Source organism: Acomys russatus, chromosome 2 (assembly GCF_903995435.1).
Source record: "Acomys russatus chromosome 2, mAcoRus1.1, whole genome shotgun sequence".
Classification (NCBI taxonomy): domain Eukaryota; kingdom Metazoa; phylum Chordata; class Mammalia; order Rodentia; family Muridae; genus Acomys; species Acomys russatus.
The window spans coordinates 10,110,027-10,131,731 of record NC_067138.1 but is presented as its reverse complement, the minus strand read 5'-3'; the positions used below and the strand labels follow the sequence as shown (position 1 = coordinate 10,131,731).

The 21,705-nt window shown below is 41.8% G+C and overlaps 1 protein-coding gene across 1 annotated transcript; it reads left to right on the top strand.

The window, feature by feature from the left end:
- Positions 1–3,397: 3,397 nt before the first annotated feature.
- On the top strand, positions 3,398–4,174 carry LOC127200116 (zinc finger protein 844-like; the record flags this gene model as incomplete). Its single annotated transcript, XM_051158220.1, has 3 exons — positions 3,398–3,550; positions 3,803–3,955; positions 4,022–4,174. Coding segments are annotated over exons 1-3 (438 nt in total), but the record flags the coding sequence as incomplete, so codon positions are not given.
- Positions 4,175–21,705: the final 17,531 nt, after the last annotated feature.

Here is a 21,705-nt window from a genome sequence, read left to right as displayed (position 1 = left end):
GAGAAGACCTTAAGCCCAACTATATGAAGATGACGGAAGGTCTTAAGCAGAAGATGAATGAATCCCTTAAAGCAGCAGCTCTCAACCTGTGGTTCACAATGCCTTTTGAGGTCACATAAGCAGATGTCCTGCACATCTGATCTTTACATTATAATGCATAACAGTACCAAAATTACAGTTATGAATATGCAATGAAATAATTTTATGGTCAGCGGTCACCATAGCATGAGGAACTGTAATAAAGGATAGCAGCATTATGAAGGAGAACCATTGCATTAAAGAAAGCCAGGAAAACACAAACAAACAGCTGGAAGAAACAAAACTGCTCAAGACCTGAAAAAATGGAAGTAAAAGTAATAAGGAAACCACAAACTGAAGGAATTCAAGTAATGGAAATTTTAGGAATTTGAACAAGAACTACAGAGTAAACTTTACCAATAGAATACAAGAGATGGAAGAAAGAATCTTAGGCATTGAAGATACTGTAGAGGAAATGAATACATCAGTCGAAGGAAATGTTCATCCTAAAAAAGTTCCTAACACAAAACATACAGGAAATCTGGAACATTATGAAAATATCAAACCTAGGAATTCTAAGAATAGAGAATGGAGAAGAATCCCAACTCAAAGTCCCAGAAAATATTTTCAACAATATTATACAAAAAAAAATCCCTAACCTAAAGAAGGAGATGCCTTTAAGTGTACAAGAAGCATACAGAACACCAATTAGATTGGACTGTAAAAGAAAGTCTCCTCACCCGACTTTTCAATAGAGATTCTAAAAGCCAGAAGGACCTGGGCAGATATACTGCAGACTATAAGAGACTACAGATACCAGACCAAATTCCTATACCCAGCAAAACTTTCAATCACCATAGATGGAAAAAATATATCCCATAATAAAGTCTAGTTTAAATAATCCCTCTCTACAGATTCAGCCATACAGAAGTTTCTAGAAGAAAAATTACAACCCAAGTTGGCTAACTGCACCCATGAAAACACAACAACCTGAGGAGGTTAACTATACCTATGAAAACACAGAAAAGAAATAATCTCACACCAGCAAAACCAAAAGAAGGGAAACACACACACACACACACACACACACACACACACACACACACACTAGCTGCATCACCACCACCATCACTACTGCCACTACCAATGACAACAACAACAAAATAGCATAAATCAACTCTCACTGGTTTTGATATCTTTCAATATCCCCCAATAAAAAGATGCAGATTAATAGAATGGGTGAAAAAACAGAATCTTCCTTCTGCTGGATACAAGAAACACACTTAACATCAGTGATAGACATTGACTCAGAATAAATGGTCAGGAAAAGATATTCTAAGCAAATGGACCTCAGAAGATGGAGCCATTTTAACATCTAACAAAATAGACTTCTAACCAAAATTAATAAAAAATGATGGGGAAGGACACTACATATTCACCAAAGGAAAACCCTATCAAGATGATCTTTCAGTTCTTGACATCTGTGCCCCCAAACGAAAGGGCAGTCACTTTTGTAAAAGAGACAGTACTACAGCCTAAGTCACCTACTGACTCTCACACACTGATAGTGAGAAACTTCAACTCCCCACTGTCACTAATGGACAAGTCATCCAGACAAAAACTAAACAGAGAAATACTAACAGGTGTTATAAGACAAATAGAATTTACAAAAAATTCACTCAAATGCAAAAGAATATACCTTTTTTTCAGCACCTTGTGGAATTTTCTACAAAATTGACCACATACTCAGACACATAGCAAGTCTCAACACAAACACAAAAAATGAAGTAACTTCTTGCACCCTATCAGGCCACCCTGGATTAAAGCTCTATGTCAATAGCAACAGACAAAATGAAAAGCTTACAAACTGATGGGAACTGAACAACCCTACTGAATGAAAATTGGGTCAAGACAGAAATTAAGAAAGAAACTTTTTAGAATTCAATGAAAATGAATGCAAAGCATACCCAAATTTATGAGACAAAAAGAAAGCACTGCAGAGAAGAAAGTTCACAGCACTAAATTGCATATAATTAAAAATAAAAATTGAGTTATCTCATACTAGTGACTTAACAGCACAACTGAAATCTCTAGAACAAAAAGAAGTAATTACACTCAAGATGGGTACAGGGTTGTAATCACTAAAATAGAAACAAAGAGAACAATACAAAGAAACAATGAAACTAAGAGCTGGTTCATTGAGAAAATCGAAAAGATAGACAAACTCTTATCCAAGATAACTAAAAGGCAGAGAAAGAATATACAAATTAGCAAAGTCAGAGACAAAAGGGGGACATAAGAACAGACACCAAGGCAATCCAAAGAATCACTAGGTCTTACTTTAAACTTCTATATTCCATAAAATTTTACAATCTATAGAAAATAAATAATTTTCTCAATATATACCAAAGTTAAATCAAGAACAGATGAACAATTCAAATAGACCTATAACCCCTCATGAAATCTAAGCAGTCATTAAAAGTCTCTCCCATGGGAAAAAAAAAAAAACCCAGGGCCAGATTTTTTCAAAGACTTCAGCGTCTTCATATACAACATGAGCAATAACAATAAAGTTCCTGAGCAGTTATAGTACAAAATGCCTCCATAAGTTTGGGCTATACACAGCCTGCAGGGCATTTTCTTCATCAGGATTGATGAAGGAGGGCCTATCTCTTGGTGGGCAGTGCCACCCCTGGGCTGGTGGTCATGAATGCTATGAAAAAGCAGGCTGAGCAAGCCATGGGAGCAAGCCAGTAAGCAACACCCACCCATGGCCTCTGTATCAGCTCCTGCCTCCAGGCTCTTTCCCTGTTTCAATTTCTGTCCTGACTTCTTCCGATGATGACCCATGATGTGGAAATGTAAGCCAAATGGCCCCTTTGTTCCCTGGTTTGTTTTTGGTCCTGGTGTTTCATCACAGCAATATCAATTCTAACTAATACAAAGATAGGAAAAAGTCAGTTAAGGAAGGGGTTGCTCACTGGGATAACCCTAAATAAATCTGCAAGAGTTTGGAGTGAGTTTGTGGAAAAAATGAGGAAGACTTCAGAACAGTGGGCTGAGAACACCCCTGGGATCTTACAGGCAGGGCTTAATGGGCACTTATGATTGAAATGAAGGTGACCAAAAATAGTGATAGAAGTGTGGGAGTGCACAGTGTGGGCTGTGCTCACAAGGTTTCAAAGGAGAATGAGTATTTTATTGAAACTCCAGGTGGCCCCTTAATATTATACCCTAGTCAAGCTTATGGTTGTGTCCTGGAAACTGAAAAATGCTAAATTCAGAAATAATGGACTAATTTGTTTAGTGAAAGAAATTTTGGAAATGTTCAGTTTGATATGTTCTAAGTGCTGCTTCTGGGTCCTGTGAGAGGAGTTCAGGCAGGCTCAGAAGTCTGGACATGGGTGCAGTGACCTATGATGATGTGCACGTGAACTTCACTCGGGAAGAGTGGGCTTTGCTGGATCCTTCCCAGAAGAGTCTCTACAAAGGTGTGATGCTGGAGACCTACAGGAACCTCATGGCTATAGGTATACACATACTGGAGAGAAACCTTATGAATGTAATCAATGTGGTAAAGCTTTTGCACATCTCAGTCTCAGTCATCTTCAAATACATAAAAGAACACATACTGGAGAGAAACCTTATGAATGTGATCAGTGCAGTAAATCCTTTGCAAGTCAGAGTCATCTCCAAATACATAGAAGAACACATACTGGAGAGAAGCCCTACAAATGTAATCAATGTGATAAAGAGTTTTCACAACACAGTAGTCTCGTAGTACATAAAAGAACACATACTGGAGAGAAACCTTATGAATGTAATGAATGTGGTAAAGCCTTTGCACTACACAGTCATCTTAAAATACATAAAAGAATACATACTGGAGAGAAACCCTGCAAATGTAATCAATGTGATAGAAACTTTTCACAACAAAGTAATCTAATACATCAAAGAAAACACACTTGAAAGACAACCTTTCAATATGATCAATGTGGTAAAGCCTTTGTGTGCCATAGTAGCCTCCAAATACATTAAAGAACACATGCTGGAGAGAAACCCTATGAATGTGAGCAATGTGGTAAAGCCTTTGCAAATCACAGTGATTTCCAAATACATAAAAGAACACAGAGCTTTAGTCCCAGAACTTGGAAGGCAGAGGCAGACAGATCTCTGTGAGTTCATGGCCAGCCTTGTCTACAAAGTGAGTCCAGGACAGCCAAGACTACAAGACAAACCCTGTCTCAAAAAAACAACCCCCCCCCCACAAACACTGGAGAATGTCATTAGTGTGGTAAAGCCATTTCGAATCATGGTCATCTTCAAATACATGAGAGAACACATACTGGAGAGACACTCTATGAATGTAATCAATGTGGTAAAGCCTTTTCACATCACACTCATCTTCAAAGACATGAAAGAGTTAATACTAGAAACTTATAAATGTATGTAAAATGGTGAAGACTTTGCACATTTCTATAGTTTTCATCATAATGAAAGAATTCATACTGTAGAGAAATTCTAATAAAACGAAACATAATTGAAGAAGAATGTCGGAGACGTGAGGACAAATCATAGAGGATTGGCTTAAGAAAGTTCCAAAGATCTCCCACTGGCCAGCATGATCTTTTGACATCCAGAACAGCTGTTGAGGCTTTGTTTGACAAAGTTCCAAAGATTTCCAGCTAATCAGCACTGTCCTTAAGTATTATCTATGGCCCATGTCCACATATGGAATAATTTTGCCTAAACACTACCTTGAAATCTGATTTTTCTCCTAAAATTGCCTTTCTCTCTCTTCAGTCCTAATGGAATTTACACTGGAAAACTTTTTCCCACAGGGAATATTGAAAGAAGGCATCTGGACAAAGGTTTGAGACATGAGAGAGTTTTGGCTCAAACTATTGTGACTAGCCAGGCAGAAACTGCTTGAAAAGAAAATTAGGACTTTGACATAACAGTACCTGGTTAGATAATCTTAGCTGTAGAAAAGTAAAGCTTGTTCATATAATAAATTAAAAGTTTCTTTGTAATCTGCTTTGAGAGCAATAGGAGGTGGGCTTGGAAGGTCATGCTTTACAGATATTTTACCATAGAGGACCCCTTGGCAGTTAGATAAAGCTGGATAGCACACCTGTCGATATGGGATTGGAAGTAGTCAAGGTTTTTTGTGTTAAGAATATTCAGGCTGGGTGTGGTGGCACACACCTTTAATCCCAGCACCTGGGAGGCAGAGGCAGGTAGATTTCTATGAGTTCGAGGCCAGCCTTGTCTACAAAGTGAGTCCAGGACAGCCAAGGTTACACAGAGAAACCCTGCCTTGGAAAAACAAAAACAAAATTAGTTTCAAGCTATGTTGCTATGATAATCATGTAAACACAATGGCTTAAAATCCAGGAAAATTTATTATTAAACTTTGCCGAGTATTGTTTAAGAAATAATAATTAGATCATGCTGACCATTGCTTGGAAATGGATTGAATTTTGCTATATGCCTTCTTGTAGGTTATACAGATCTGTTTGTATTTCTTTGTTAGTTTTCTTGCTTTGTTGATTTTTAAATATTCTATTGATTGTAAAAGATAAAATTATGATGTAATCTGTAATGAAAAAAATTGAACTTCACTTTAAATAAAGTACTAGGGTTGGCCTAAAGATATAGAGTTAGAAGAAAAATAAAGTCTGCTGGGCTAGAAGACCTTTCAGTTTTGTACTGCAAAAAAGAAAAAAGAAAAGAAAGAAAGAAATTTCAAGACAATATAACAATGCTGTGATCACACTGTCTTACCTATGTGGATCAAAGCAGAGGGCTGATTTGGAATGTCCCATAAACACACAGAATGGCAGGTATCCATGACAGGGCTGGTGCTCTAAGGATAATCAGCTTCTCTGTCCAAAGTCCTAATGGGACAGGTGGCATCTGCACATCAAATCCTCAACTCTAGATGCAATAATGTTGAGTTTCATCTAGTACCACCTTTCTGAGTGGTAGGAAAGGACATACATAATTCAACTCTAGGTTTCTAGGTGATGTCCACCCCTTTCCCACGTCTTAGGAAATATACTAAATTGTTGTTTAGTCCTGACATCTCTGACAAAAGACAAAATTGCATCAATTTATTTTAAAGATCTTGGTTGATTTTATTTTCAGCTGTAGGATCAGACAAGGCTTCACATTATGAACTAAATAAGCATTCTAATAGGATGAGTAGAGAAGAGTATAAACAGAGAAGAAAACAAAAGCAGATGGGGGGGGGGAAAGAAAAAGCAAGCCAGGCATGGTGGCACACACCTGTAATCCCAGCACTTGGGAGGCAGAGGTAGGCAAGTCGTTATGAGTTCAAGGCCAGCCTGATCTACCAAGTGAGTCCAGGACAGCCAAGGCTACACAGAGAAATCCTGTCTCAAAGACAATAAAAATAAAAAGAAATAAGGAAGGAAGGAAGAAACAAATAAATAAACAGAGAAAGACCAAAAAAGAAGCAAAGTTGTCACTCTCACTCAAGCCCCTGCTCCTGGCATCCCTGACCCTTTGGCCCCCAAACAGAAACGTGCAGCTTGACCGTCTGATTGTTCTGCTATGGTCGACTGCTGGTTTTGTCCTCTGTAACTTGCTTATGCCGATAATCGAGGACTATTTAGGGGTTACCTTGACCATCTAATCTTGGTAGAGCTAAATAGGTCTGTGGGTTTTGCTTTTAAAAGCCCTTTCTTCATCTGCTCCTGATTTGGGTGAGAGGCTGTGGCCCTGTTAGCAGCCCTGTTAGAATTTGCCTAATTATAATCTAAACAGCATCTGAGGGCCTTCCCAGTGGCCTTGAACCCCATGACAGTTTCACCCCACAGACTCTTCTTAGGTGTCCACCATGTGCAGGGACAGATACAGAGGTAGACACCAAGGCCAAGAATCACCTTGAATATTCCAAATGGGAGTGTTGTGTGCTAACGCATAGCTCCAAGTGCCTAGCAAGCAAGACAGAAGGATATATCCTGGCCTACAGAGAGAGACTTGTATCTCAAAACTTTTGATTAATTAATTAAATGAAAAGGACATAATTCGTCTAGCTCAAGGAAAACCGTTATGAACTAAAAGAAGTGTTACAAAGACTTAGTGGGAGCTTTTGTGACTCAAACAGTTATGTGCACTGTAACTGTGTAGGATCTTTATTCTTACTGTGCACATTGTATATAAAGACACCGAAGTCCAGAAAAGATTTAAACAACTTTCCAACGTCCTGTAAATTCAGGCTGCCATGGAAGCAGTGCTGACCCTTCTGCCTCTGCCTCCTTCGTGCTAGGATTACAGCTCTCCACCGCCACACCTGGAATCCAACAAACACCTCTTGCTCTTTATACTCGCTAGGAAATAAAATAGTTCAACTGTCAATTTCAAAGACAAACTCATTTTCCTAATATAAACAAATGGCTAGATTTAGGAAGAAATCTTTACAGAAAAGATTAAAATATTGTTTAGTGATTTAGAAGATGTTTAATGTTCCAATGTTTTCTTTTTCTCATAAGCATTGCAGTGCGCTTATAGTGAGAATGCAATGCTAGTCTTACTGTGTTTTATTTAGAATATATACTACCTTTATTAAACCGTTTTTATATCAGCAGCTGGTAGGTTATCTCTGTGGGATAGTAGTAATACTTTGAAGAGCTATTTGTTATTAACCTCTGTATCTAAGTCAATGTCCTCTTAGCTTCCCTTTCTTGGAAGGTGTCCCTAAATATGACTCATCTAGCCTTCACCAACCCTGCAGAAGGTGCTAGAGGGACCTCTAATCCCAGAGATTTCCCCCCGACTCGGATACCTGTGATGGCCATGTATGTGTTTCATAAGCACACTGGTTTCTTACTTCCTGTTCTGTGCCTACAGAGCTTGTGCTCCCTTTGCCATGAGGGGACGTGCCAGACCACGTGATATGAATCCACGTCCACAGGCCGTGCTCACTTACGCTTGGCTCAGAATAAACTTTCACTTCTTTAAATCAGAGTGTTTTATGCCTATATGTAGTCATTATTTTCTCCTTTTGCAAGAGACTTTAAAACACAGATATGTATTTCTGAGTTCAAGGCTAGCCTGGTTTACAGAGCAAGTTCCAGGACTACTTAGAGAAGCCATGTCTTGAAAGAATAAAAACAAAACAAAAATTGTAAACTTGTTAGAACCAGGAAAGGCATGAGGAATTACTGTCCGGAGGAGACTGGAATAGAACATATGATTTTACTGCTGGTTTCCGGCTGAGGCTGCCCCACCACACCACACAACAGAGGGAAGAAGGTTGCCTGTGAGCTAGTGGAATGAACTGGAAATCTCATGGAAGCCTCGTGAGTCAGTTATACGCTCCATACACTTTCAAGGTCATTTATAAGGTCTATGACCTTGAGAAGAGGTAGTTTCTGGGGTCCATCAGTGTCCTGGGCCTCTTCACATCCTCTCTGTAGCTCTTGGTGGTAAAGTATATCTTACTTGTATTTACTCCCCTCGGGGCTTTGGAAGGGGGTGTGTTCAGGCTCACCACAGGATATTCCACTTACAGATAGCCTGAACTTTTAGGCTGAGCACCTGTTTATTTTGGCTCTCATTCTACAGTTGCCTTTGGCGGAAGCTGAGTCTTTTATTGTCACAATATGCCCAAAGTCAAACTGCAAAGTTCTTGGCTCTTGGTTTTTACAGCATTCTGAAGCAAGGTTTCACGCTATGGCCCAACCTGGACGGCAGTGCGTGATTCCCTTGCCTCGGTTTCCCATGTGCTGGGATTACAGACATGCTCCACCATTCTGGGCCTATTTCTGCCATTTTAATACAGCGCTTTTTACCTAGTCTCCCTCTGAGCGGGGTAAGTGAAATCCTGCTTGATAAGCAGACGTTCCCTGAAAGATAAGAAAGGTTGTTTACTCAAGGAGGAGGCTCAACTCCTGAGTGAGTGCTCCCACGAGCACTGGTGTAGATGTTCTGCAGTAGAGAGCCTCACAGGTCGAGGGGTCCAGCACTCATGAAGGGGCACTTGGAGCAGGCTCTCTTTAAATTTTCCCAACCAATCTTTTTGTTTGTTTGTTTGTTTGTTTGTTTGTTTCCTGATTTGAGAATAAGCAGCTGTTGTGATTTAGATCAGAAATCTCCTCCACAAGCTCCTGGTTTAAACTCTGTTCCTTATCTGGTGTCACTGGTTTTGGAGGCAGTAGAACCTTCAAGGAGGCAGGGCCTGTGGGAGAATCAGGTCACTATGGGTGGACATGAAGGTTACATCCTGCGCCCTCCTCCTCCACCATCATGTAAGGACATTCCACCACCACAAACCCCACCATGTCTTCCTTGCCACAGTGGATGAAAATGGAGATTTAAAAAATAAATCTTTTCTCCCTTATGTTGGTTTGTCATGTATCTCTGCCAAATAGCACAACAGTAATCAATACAACAATAAAATGCATGGTGAGCTCAGGGTCACAGAGGAAATAGCCACTCAGGGGAAGAGACGTGAGGAATCTGTTCAGAAGCCTGCTGTGGTGGACTGAGCACACAAAAGGTCAGCAACCACTGCAGTGCATAAGCAAACTCAAGACAAAATCAACAGGACATTTACTAAAGGAAAAAAGAATTTTCTCTAGGCAGAGGCACACAACACAGACACACATAAAACACACACACACACACAGACACAGAAACACACAGACACATACCAGAGACACACAGATACAGACACACAAACACACACACACCATGGGGTTCAGGAGAATATGTCCCTGAAGATGTTACTAAGTTTAAAGGGTTAGTAAAGTGAGGTGATGTCACTCCTGCGTTTTCTGAGCTGTGCTGAAGGTCATCACAAGCTCCGTAAGAAATAGACAGAGGGAGAGTTTCACATGACAGAGAAGAACATGTGAACACAGAGGCTGGGCTCACGAGCCCAAAGCCAAGGAGCACAAGCAGAGGCCACCAGAAACCCCCATGAAACTTCCTATGGAACCACCACAGAGAATGCGACCACCCAAACTGGTATTTTAGTGTAGGGTCTAATGATAATGGAGGTCAAATTTCTGGTCTCCAGAACTACACGAGAGGAAATCTCTGTTGTTCAGCCCAACAGTTTACTAGAATTTGCTACAGGAGTCACAAGTCACTAAGATTACTTAATGTTTATTAAAGACACACACACACACACACACAAACACACACACTCCATTGGGATCTGAGAAAAATTAGCACACAAAGGAGCTTAGAGGAAAGGGAAACGGTGTATACAGTTGGAGGACTAAGTAGCTGAAAGAAGCCAAAAGAGGGCATGCACAGCAAATCCTTGTTTTGATGAATCTCAGAGTGGTCGGTTCAAAAGGAGTCTCCTGAAAACATGTAGAACATGAAACACATTTATTGCGTGTGTTAACTGGGGCTGGAGGTGGGGATGCCCCAAACCATTCTATTAGAGGGGGCCAGGCAAGCAGCGAGAAAAGCCCAAAGGGAGGTCAGAGGTCAGGGTTAAGGGCAAGTCTCAGAATACTTGATCCATATGTTCAAGGAAAAGGATGTCAAAACAGATGTCTTAAGGTGGCCCAACTTAGATTTCCTTCTATGTGGCACACTTCATAGTAATCTTAAATACATTATACATAATAACATTGAATTATGGAAACATAGACACATACAAACAGAAATGTTATACTAGAAAAAAAAAGCACTCATTTGTTTCAAAGTTGTCATGTGCATTTGGTGCAACCCTAGCACTTGTGAGTGTGTGCCTTCAATTTGACCTACAGCATGGCTCTGGGAGAAGTTTTAGTCTCTAGAATTTCAAACAATCTGAAAAACTAGATTCAATACAACCTTCTCTCTTTCTCTTTTCCTCTTCCTTCTTCTCCCACTCTTTACTCCCCTTTCTGGTTTGTTTTGTTTCTTATTTTTTTATTTCTGGAGACAAGGTTTCTCTGTGTAGCCTTAACTGTCCTGGACTCACTTTATAGACCAGGCTGGCCTCAAACTCACAGAGATCTGCCTGCCTCTCCCTCCCGAGTGCTGGGATCACAGTTGTGCGCCACTATACCCAGCTTTATTCTCCCTTCTCTCTCTTCTAGCTTTCTTTCCTTTTCTTTCTTTCTTTCTTTCTTTCTTTTTTTTTTTTTTTTTTTTTGGATAGACTATCATTCTGTCCAGGAGCTTGCTGTGTAGCACAGGCTAGCCTCAAACTCAATCTGCTACCACTTCAACCTCCCAAGTGTTGGCTACAGGCCTGTGCTACCATACCTGCTCTGCCATTTTTATATAATCAGCTTAGCAGGCATTTCTAAAATTGTTCTCACTGGGATAAAATAACATGCCCACACAATCTCCAGATGAAGGCCATTGGGTTCCAGCTGCCCAGGATGCAGACAGAGGCAGCCTTGGCCCAGATGCCCCAGGGTTAGAGGATTTCCACACTCTGCAAGAGGATCACTGTTCTTACTCCTGCCTCCTGCCTCCTGCCTCCTCACCATCTCAACATGGGCCCCATCCCGCTCTCACTGTAACCAGATATACTCTACAAACCATGAGAATTTGCGAGAAGTAAGCTTGAATGAAAAGCCAAGTACTGGGCTGGATCATGAGCAGAACAGAATTGCCGGCTCCAGATTTCTATGGCGGCGAAGTGTAAACATTTCTATGTGGTTTTTAGGAGTTCATCTGAGAGCAAAGGGATTAAAATCAGAGGTGCTTTCTCGTGGCATGTGTTATTCCGTCCGCTTTTAAATGAAATCCAAATAGATTCATTCCTTGGCTTTTGAGTCTTGTGTTACAAAATTTGGTGACCACAGGTGTCACATCTGGATAATTTCTTTTGCTCTGACGCCTTCAAATGCTTTGCGCTGTCTAAGTAAATATACGCAGGCTAGGTTCTTTGGTTCTACTTGGTTTTCAAAGCCTCACTCTGTAGCCCAGATCAGCCCAGAACTCATGACTTCTGCTTCCGTTTCCCAGATGCTGAGATTTTTCTCACAGGTTCAAAGCTGAGACAAACTTGAAAAAAAGCCGACAAGTAAATAGTGTGCTCCCTCTGGAGAAGGAAGGAGACAGACGCGCTGGATTCCTCCTCTGGGTGAGACAGAACTTCAACTTCAGAGCACTGACCCTGATACATGGTTTAGATTTCCTTAAAAAGTTACGTTGTTGCATTTAATTTTCTGAGGTCCTCTCAGCTTGCAAATTTTCTGTGATTTAATTTTGCCCACACTCTTGTCTTTCTTCTAAGAGGGTTCTTCATCATTAAAGTCTTTCTGTGTCTAATGAAGCTCTGCCCTGTGTCTGAACACACCAGAGATACAAGAGAAGAGCCTGAGACATCACAAGGCCTTCAACCCGTGCTCCCTAACAGCCAGGCTGTGACGTCACTGCCTGAAGGTCTACATTCCATGTTCCCTAAAAGCTGAGCTGTGATATCACCGTCTGAAGATCTACACCCTGTACTCTCTAACAGCCAAACTGTGTCATCACTGTCTGAAGGCCTTCAATCCGTACTCCCTAACAGCCAAACTGTGATATCATTGTTTGAAGGCCTACATCCAGTGCTCCCTAACAGCCGGACTGTAATGTCACCATTTGAAGTTATTGGTGAAGCTAGTGCTCCAACCCTAGGCAGAAAACAGCCAAGAATGTGCCCAAGATCACACGGGCAGGGCAGGGCGGGGCAGAGCGGGGCAAGACCCCATCAGGAACTTCCCTCGGCCAAGGAGACTGACTGCCCAAGGTTTCTGAGCTCGGAGTCCCATTCTGAGCATCACCACCATCTATCTTTTCCACAACTGTCTCCTCCAATTCAAATGGGGAGAGGTGGCTGGCTTGTCCTCCCCACAGTTCCAGCAACCAAAGCCTGCACTACCGCCTCTCCGCAAGCTCATGCTCCCCAAATACACACACACACACACACACACACACACACACACACACACACGTAACCTTAGATAACAAAGTAAATGAATGCAGAGCTAGATGCAGGTGTGTTTGACTCCAAAGTCCTCGGTGCACAGGACACCAAGAAAGAAAAAAAAAAAAAAAGCGGGGAGCAGGCTTTAAATAGTCAGCTATCCAAAGTCATCATTTTGGAAATGTGGATTCTCCCATTTTCAGTACATGAAGAATGAACGTAAAAGAAATTCAAAATCTTTCAGCAGATACTCACTCACCATCACTCCTGAACTCCCTGGGTTTCCCTTACAGGGCATTGGTGCCATAGGCCGCCCCACCCTTGGCACCCAGAAACCTCTTCGAGTGGTTCCAGGGCTGGTAAGGCCAGTCTCCACACGATTGTTCCTGTTGGGCGTATGCCAGTGGCTTTCCCATCATGTTTTACCTCGCTGCCAGCCAGGTGACCTAAGAGTGCGGCAGGGGTCAGTCACATCTATTAACCTCTCTCTGCGTTTGCCCGTGGTGTCGATACTGAGGGAGTCATCTTGGCATTTGAAGTGCTTCCGGCAGGAACAAATGTTTGCTTAGGCTGTAGCCTTGCCCCAGAATAACTAGGAGGGTGTGGCGGGCTTCACCAGCACAGGACCTCCAGAAAATGACTAGGCTTAAGAACAGGTTTTAGGGCAGAGCTCTCTCAATCCACCCTGTGTACGTGTGTAGATATATGATCGATAACATGTCTCATTTATTACACTTGTGTGCGCCTGAGACAGCGTTTCGCTATATAGCCCAAGTTGACCTTGAACTCTAAAGCGCCTCTTCATCCTCAGCTTGCCAAGCTCCCTCCAAACCTTCACGGCAAGTTGCTCATGGTACTTCCAGCATCTTTCCCTATTTTCTTATTCCTAGTAGTCCAGTTACTGATATCTGTGTCTGATTACACACACACACACACACACGTATGCACACACGTACACACACACCAGATCAAGTGTACAGACCCTGTAAGGAACTACCCTGGGCTTGTTTGGCTCCATTCCCTGGGATTCTCGAAGGCTGACTGGTTGTAGGCCCAGTGGAATGGCAGAGTGAATATCCTCTTCTGGAAGTTTATCAAAACTGCACAAGGAAGCACCCATAATTAATGCCTTTTGTGGGATTAGTGACCAAGGGACGAACAATAATGCAGGGATCAAGGTGAAAAGGTTTGGGGCCTAAGAAAGAGCACAAAAGAGGAAATTTGTCCTGCCCAAGTATTCCGAGCATTCACTCCAGATGGTTCATGTAGAACTAGCTCAGTGATGAGAAACAGGGAAGTACAATTGCGCCCCCTGCTGTTGTTTTGGGGATTAGTTTTTTTGGGTTTTTTTGTTTGTTTGATTGATTTTGTTTTTTAAAGATTTATCTATTTATTTATATGTATACAGTTCTCTACCTTCATGGCAGAAGAGGACATCAGATCTCATTATAGATGGTTGTGAGCCACCATGTGGTTGCTGGGAATTGAACTCAGGACCTCTGGAGGAGCAGTCAGTGCTCTTAACCTCTGAGCCATCTCTCCAGCTCCTGGGAATTAGTTTTTTTTTTTTTTTTTAGAAAGAATACTGCCCTATAACTGAGACTGGTCTAGAACTTTCTATGTAGCCCAGGCTGCCTGTGAACTTAAGATGCTCCTACTTCAAACTCTTGCCCTGTCAGTACAGTTATTCTTGTATGAACATTTTTTAAAGTAATTAATAAATAAGCAGTTTTTAAATTCATGTGTACAATTTCCTCCTCCCTTTCAGGCATCAAGAGCTTCAAGCACAGGATTGCTGTGAGTTTGAGGCCAACCTAGTCTACAAAGTGAGTCTAGGACAGCCAAGGCTACACAGAGAAACCCTGTCTCAAAACAAATACACAAAACAAACAAAAACGAGCTTCAAACACACACATACACACACACACACACACACTACACAGACAGGCAGACAGAATATTGCAAAGAATATTATTTTCTTTACAGAAGCTGGGTGTAATAATTACTGACACATTTGCCTGCTATCTGTTCCTTGCCATGCTGTAAACCGGCCTTAACTTAACTTATATGGATATACAATATGACAAGAATTTAAATTAGAAGTGACGTCAAAGAAAGAGTAAAGGCAAACCAAAGATAAAAAGAAAAAAAGCACAGGCAAAATAGATAGGTCTGTTTGTCATTATCCCCTAGAAAACATCAAGATAGAGAGAAAAGGAATAAAAGGCAGGTCCTGTTAGCCCTGAACACCTGGCACACCTGGTGGCCACAGGTGATGACATAAGCAATTGCTTAGACCCTGGAGGCAGGCCAGCTGCATGGCCGGTACACTAACAGAGGTTATAAATTCACGTTGATTGCTCAGAAGCTGGAGGGGGAAGGGGAGGAGAATAAACATTCAGGATAACACAGTTGTTACATTAAAATCAGACACGACGCTGTTCTAGGAAGTGGCAAAGAGAAACTTGTGAACACAACAGACACTCAACGCAGAGCGGGCATCTGCAGATGGTTGACTATACTGACCTTCAGGTTTGGCTTTCATACAGTTATGGGCGTTGTCCAGACTGAGTGAAAGAGAAGCAAAACCGTAATAACAGCCTCTGTCCCTGAGATCTTGGTTTTAGTTAGTTTGACCTGAGTTAGGAGGTAAGAAGGACCTGACTGTCTTTATATCAAACAGAAAGGGAGGACGCTCTTGGTAACTAGGTCAGCGAAGCAGCCAGGCTTCAGGGCTCTGTCAGCACTGGGGATTAGCTGGGAACTCTCAGGAGGTTTTGCCGGGATGTAATCCTGTTTAATCTTGGCTTCAAAGCCTTGAGTTGTAGTGGAGGGAGGCGGCAGAGGAGCTGGGATGGGAGGGGATTTATACTGGTCATGCAAATCGCTCCCTGGGTGGATCAGAGACTGGTTTTAAGGGTCTAATGACCCAAAGTTCTCAGTGTAGTAAAGATCTATCTATGAACGTCACAGGATCGCATAGTTTCAACCTTGTAGCAGAAGAGAAAGTTGAGATATACATACATTTTAACATCTCCTGCCTTTCCCTTTGAATCCGGTGAGCCACAAGGCATTGGGGTATTCCATAGAGTTTGGTTGGCTCCGGTTTTTTCACATATCAAGTACTAAACCATGTGATCATTAGTGCTTCTGGGAGAAGGACAGTTTGGAATTCTAGACAAACTATGGCTTCCAGGTGTGCTCAAAGTTCCTGCACTCAAATCTGAGTACAAAGTGGCATGGGAGATGTCAGCAAGCACTGAAGTTCTAGTCGTGACTTCAGCAAACACTGAGAGAGTTGATGTTTCCCAAGTACTGCCCTTAGATGCAGTGGCTGCAAATGAGCAATTGTCCTGATGGTGGGTACAGACCCCTCTTTACAAGTCAGAGACAACTATTAGCACAATGTAGAAAGCACTGGGCTTGGGTTTCCTTTTTTTTTTTTTTTTTTTTTTTTTTTTTTTTTTTAATGGGGTTTTATATAGCTTGCGGTAGCCCCGCACTTGCAACATATATGGTAAAAGATAACCTTCAATCCTTGATCCTCCTGCCTCCACCTCCTAACAGCAGGTATGGGGTTGAACCCAGGGCCTTGTTCAGGGCTTAGCACATTATCTACCACTGATATCACTACTAGCCAAGTACTAAATTTATGAATGAAGAAAAGCAGACCCCTCAGGACAGGAAGTAAGGCATCCTGGAGGAAGTCACAGGTAAGCTAAGATCAAAGAAGTTAGACTTGGAAAGGTCAGTTGAATATGAGTTCAGGTGGGGCTCACAATGAAAAGTGTGGGTTGGAATTAACAAAATCAGACCGGAAAATAAGGTATATTGCTGAAGTTTAAAAGTATCCAGCCGGCCCCTCTATGGTGTTTGCACCATGGTGTTTGCAAGGCCATCTTGAACGGCCTTCCTTGCAATCCAGGTTAATGCATTTAGACTGTATCTTAGGAGAATGTGAGCATTTGTACATTGGTATTTGAGCCTCTACATCCCTCAGACTTCCCCTATCCTCATGAGAACAGCTCCACAATTGAAAGTACAGGACAGTAAAGAAACAGACAACGGAGGGAGTCTTCCCCGACCCAACCTGTGGCTGGGTACTCTGCAGCCATCTGGAGGTGTGGGGCCTGAGGGTGCCTGCATGTTGTGAGACTACAGCAATGGTGGTGTTCTTCACTGTGATGTAATCAATGTGATTCTTCTTATTCCTCTCAGATCCTGCCTCCAAGTCTCAGTCTTCTGGTAAGTGATGGAGAGTGGTACATTAGCGCCCTCTGCTGTATTCTGCTAGGGCTGTCACAAGTGGCCCAAGAAAGGAAAACAAGAGGTGTCTGTTTTTCTAAATGGGTCAATTACTTAAGAGGGATATTAAAATACATCAATAGGAAAAGCATTCTCAAATACAATAAATGGCAGGTGTATTTTTCTATGTTTATGATAAATTAGGTACCTTAAAAAATAATTCACAGCCAGGAGAGGCGGCACAGCACTCAAGGAGACACAGGCAGGCAGATAGATCTCTGTGAGTTCAAGGCCAGCATGGTCTACAAAAAGGGAGTTGAGGACAGCCAAAGCTACACAGAGAAACCCTGTCTCAGGAAAACAAAAAACAAAAAAACAAAAAACAAACAAACAGAAGGTTCACGTATATGGGTAACCCCAGCTCTGGGTAAGGGAACATGAGTTGGCCCACAACACAATTCAGAAAGAGTTTCCATGTTATTTACTTATTTAATTTTAACAAGGTTGGAGGATCAGACCCAGGGCTTCACACTTGCTAAGTACCCATGCTGCCAGCACTACTGGCTTGAACATTACATTATTAGCATCGAAGATTGAATGGAGCTGTTATTTGAATGAGAAATAAAACGTTTTGGAAATAAGCATGCTGGAACAGTATGATTCCTTGTGTGTTGTTTGCCACCTACTGTCCATTTTTGGAACTAAAAAAAAACTAATTAGAATTTTTTTGTTTCCCCCTCCAAGCAACATTTCTATGTGAAGGTACCAAACTGTACCATAAAACTCTTGGTTTGTGGAGGTGGGAGAGTGGGTGGATACGTAACCTGGATACATCTAAGAAATCGGTTATTTTGGGGAGACAACGTGCTTCTCTATGCCTGTTACCTGATGGCATTACCTGGGAAAGAGATAATACACATGGTCCCCAACACCCTGGCCTACAGACTCAGATTCCCTGGCTAGGTCCTCATCAATGGCCTGTGTGCAAAGATCCCAGATGATTCTAATGTGCAACAAGGGGTCTCCACTGGAGCCCACGGCTTAACTGGATTACCTGTGCAGGGAAACTTTGCTGATTGAAAGCATCTATGCTTCTATGCCACTTTCTATGTCCCCTAAGGGTTGTTACAGCTGTCAGTGATTGAGATGGATCTCACTCTGATAGTGTTGGCTGGGTGGGCAGTCACTATGTATCCAAAGCTGGCCTCAAACTCATGGCAATTCTCCTGCCTCAGGCTCTCAGATGCTGGGATTACAAGTATATGCCACCACCATTCCTGGCATTTTATGAGTAATAAGTACATTGACTATCCAGAGTTCTGCACAATGCATGATACATTGTGCTGTGTAAATGCAAAAGCTTTACTTTTGAGACAGGCTCTCTCCATGAAGCCCAGGCTAGCCTAGAGTATAAGCAAAGAATGGCCTTCAACATATGAACCTCTTGTTTCAATAAAAATTAATAACATTTATTATCCATTATTTTAAAGGCCTCTGGCCTGGAAGTTCTGCAAGGCCCTTCCTTCCACATCCACCGTTCTGAGGTGAAACTGCAGCCAAGATGCAGATTTAATTCAGAAAGACCCTCAGAGAGAAAGGCCTCTCACTAAATGTTGAATACTCAGACGCTACAGAAAATGTAAAGGCAAGATGGCCAATAAGCCGCTGGGAGATGATGTGTTTTGTCTGACTACAGCATCCCAGGTTCTTCATCCTGGCTGAGACTTCATGATAGTCCTGAGACAAGGAGGAGGAATATACCATGCTGTCCTGTAACACTCTCAGGAGCATGGAAATGGCCAAATTAGCTGCCTTCAGGAAAAGTGCCCTATCTCTGTGTAGCCCTGGCTGTCCTGGAACTCACTCTGTAGACGAAGCCAGCCTCAAACTCAGAAATACACCTGCCTCTGTCTCCCAAATGCTGGGGATCAAAGGCGTGGGCCAATGAAAATAATTTTATGCTTGGGGGTCACCACAAGATGAGGAGCTGTATTACAGGGTAACAGCACTAGGAAGGGTGAGGGCCATGTTAAAACAGCCTGGCTGTTGAGACTGAAAGCTCAGACACAAGATGAGGGCGGTGACTCCCGAGGAGCGACTTCTGTTTCGCAGGTAGGGTGAGCTAAGTCTTTCTACATTGCCCCTATTAGCCCAGAACTTGAAATCCCCCTTCCTGGGTGTCCCAAGTGCTAGGACACACCTGAGCATGTTACTTCTTACTGGATGCTGACATACACACTTTGTGACTTAGTTGCACTCAGCCAACCTTCCGATTCCCTTGCAAATTATATTTACCCTACCTGGTGTCCTCACAACTTCTTGCAGGCCCAGAAAAATTAAATTAAATTAAATTAAAAGAACCACTATGATGCATAGGCATCTTTATAATCATAAAAGATCTATTTAGAGTCAACTGGTGAGGACAAGTGCACTGAGAGCTGGAACTGCAGCTACTAAGTGCTAGTTTTGCGTGGCTGCAGTTTTCAGTAGAAATTTTCATGGACTCCTGCTATGAATACCTGCCCATGACAAATGGAATGTGGGAGACTTGAGAAAAATAAAGACCAAGTAAACTGATTCCAATTAGAAAAGCCGGGGGGTGGGGGGGGGACATATAGCATAGCATGAAATTCAAAGAACATCAGCAGTTTGACCTGCAAAGAGCCGCTGAGACAGAGGACCTTCTAGAGGCTGATGTCAAGACTCGGGAGTCCATAGCAAGGACGTGGTGGTACACTTCTATAATGTTAACATTACGGAGGCAGATATAGGACATTTTTGAATTCTAGGCCAGCCTAGACTCATAGCAAAAACTTGACTAAAAAAAAAAAAAAAAAACCAAACAAACAAACAAACAAACAAACAAAAAAAACCTAAATATTCAAAATGACTTGTTTCCCAGGGTGATAAGTTTGTGGAGATAGTGAAAAGGTGAGGCCTAGGTGAAAGACCCTCAAGGACAACTGTGGGACCAGTAGTCCCTTCTCCCTTTTCTCCCAGACCATGAGTGAGCAGTATTTTTGTAAAATATAAGCCACAGGAACAAAGCCACAAGGCCAACCAATCATGGGCTGAAATCCAAGGTGAGCCACAGCAACCTTCTTCTAAATTAATCTCAGGCATTTGGTTAAAGTGACAGAAAGCTTGCACTCTCCTTCCTCAAATACCATCAGGGTTTTGGTCAGGATGATCTGTAACCAGCCAGGCATCTGGGAGGACTCACAACTAAGCAATACTGAGGACTCCAAAGCATGCATATACACTGCGTTTAGAAGATCTTTGGGCTGGCGACACGGCTTGGTCGGGAGAGGGGCTTGTCAAAGTCTGATGATCCGCTGCTGCAATGGTCCTCTGACAGCCACAGGCACACTGGTGCTCATGTACACACAAATGAATATCAATTTTAAAAGGATCTTTAAGGTTTTTCTCAGTGACACTGTAGAGCTGTTCTATGCGGTTTCTGCACAGCTTCCATTGCAGTATCTGGGTACCTGATTCCATCTTATGCTCCTGCCTGCACCGCCGCTATCCTGCATATTGCTGCTTATACAAGCAGTATACTGACCTCCATCAACCGTCTCTCCAGCGAGATCACGAATTTGAACAATGCTTCTGTAGATTCTTTTGCGGTTTCTAATCATATAAACAGTGAATTAGACTTAGTCCTATCAACTAATGTGTCTTTCCCTCGCAATTTAGGTTACAGATCTCCCTGTGTACAGCTTTAAGCTGCATCACACAAACTTTAATATATTTCCAAAACAAAGGGGCATCCGTCTGAGAGTTGAAGGTACCCAAAAGTGAAGAGATCAAGGAAAGAAACTCCCTGAAAAGAGAAGCATGAGAAGGTAAATTCTGGAATAAGTAATATGTTAAGTATAAAAAGTTATGTTAGTTACATAAAAAGGATGTTCCAATTATTTTGGGGGAATTTACTTTCTGATCATCTTTTTTCACTATCTAAGTAATGTTCAGCCAGATAATATTCAATTGCACTTAGAATAAAATTATGTATCTAGCCATAGGAAAAAAAATACCAAGTGTTTAACTATATTGGGAAACACTATAAGAAAAACTGAAAACACATAATCATATATATTTGTTTCAAATATCTTTAACAACTCAAAACTCCTAAAAAGACCTGAAACTATAAAGTTTGATAAAAATACCATTAATTGCACTTTTGATTTGAATTTTATTCATGGGCTGGGTTGCATTAATCTAGCAAGCATGAGGCTCTGTGCTCAGTCACCAGCACCACAAACTGGGTGTGATGGCATTTGGCCATCTTCTCTGTGTCTTAGAACGTAAGATAGTAAAGGCAGCACCACCAGAATCTCAAGCCCATTCTCAGCTCCTTAACAACTCTGAGGCCAGCCTGGGTCACATAAATACAATACAATACAATCTGTGATACTCTTAATTAAAATAAATTTAAGTGCAAAAGCAACCTGTCTTATAATAAAATTTACATGGTATGTGACATCTTAAATGCATGTAATTAACAGCATAAATACAGTACTTACAGCACCCAAATCAGAATATCA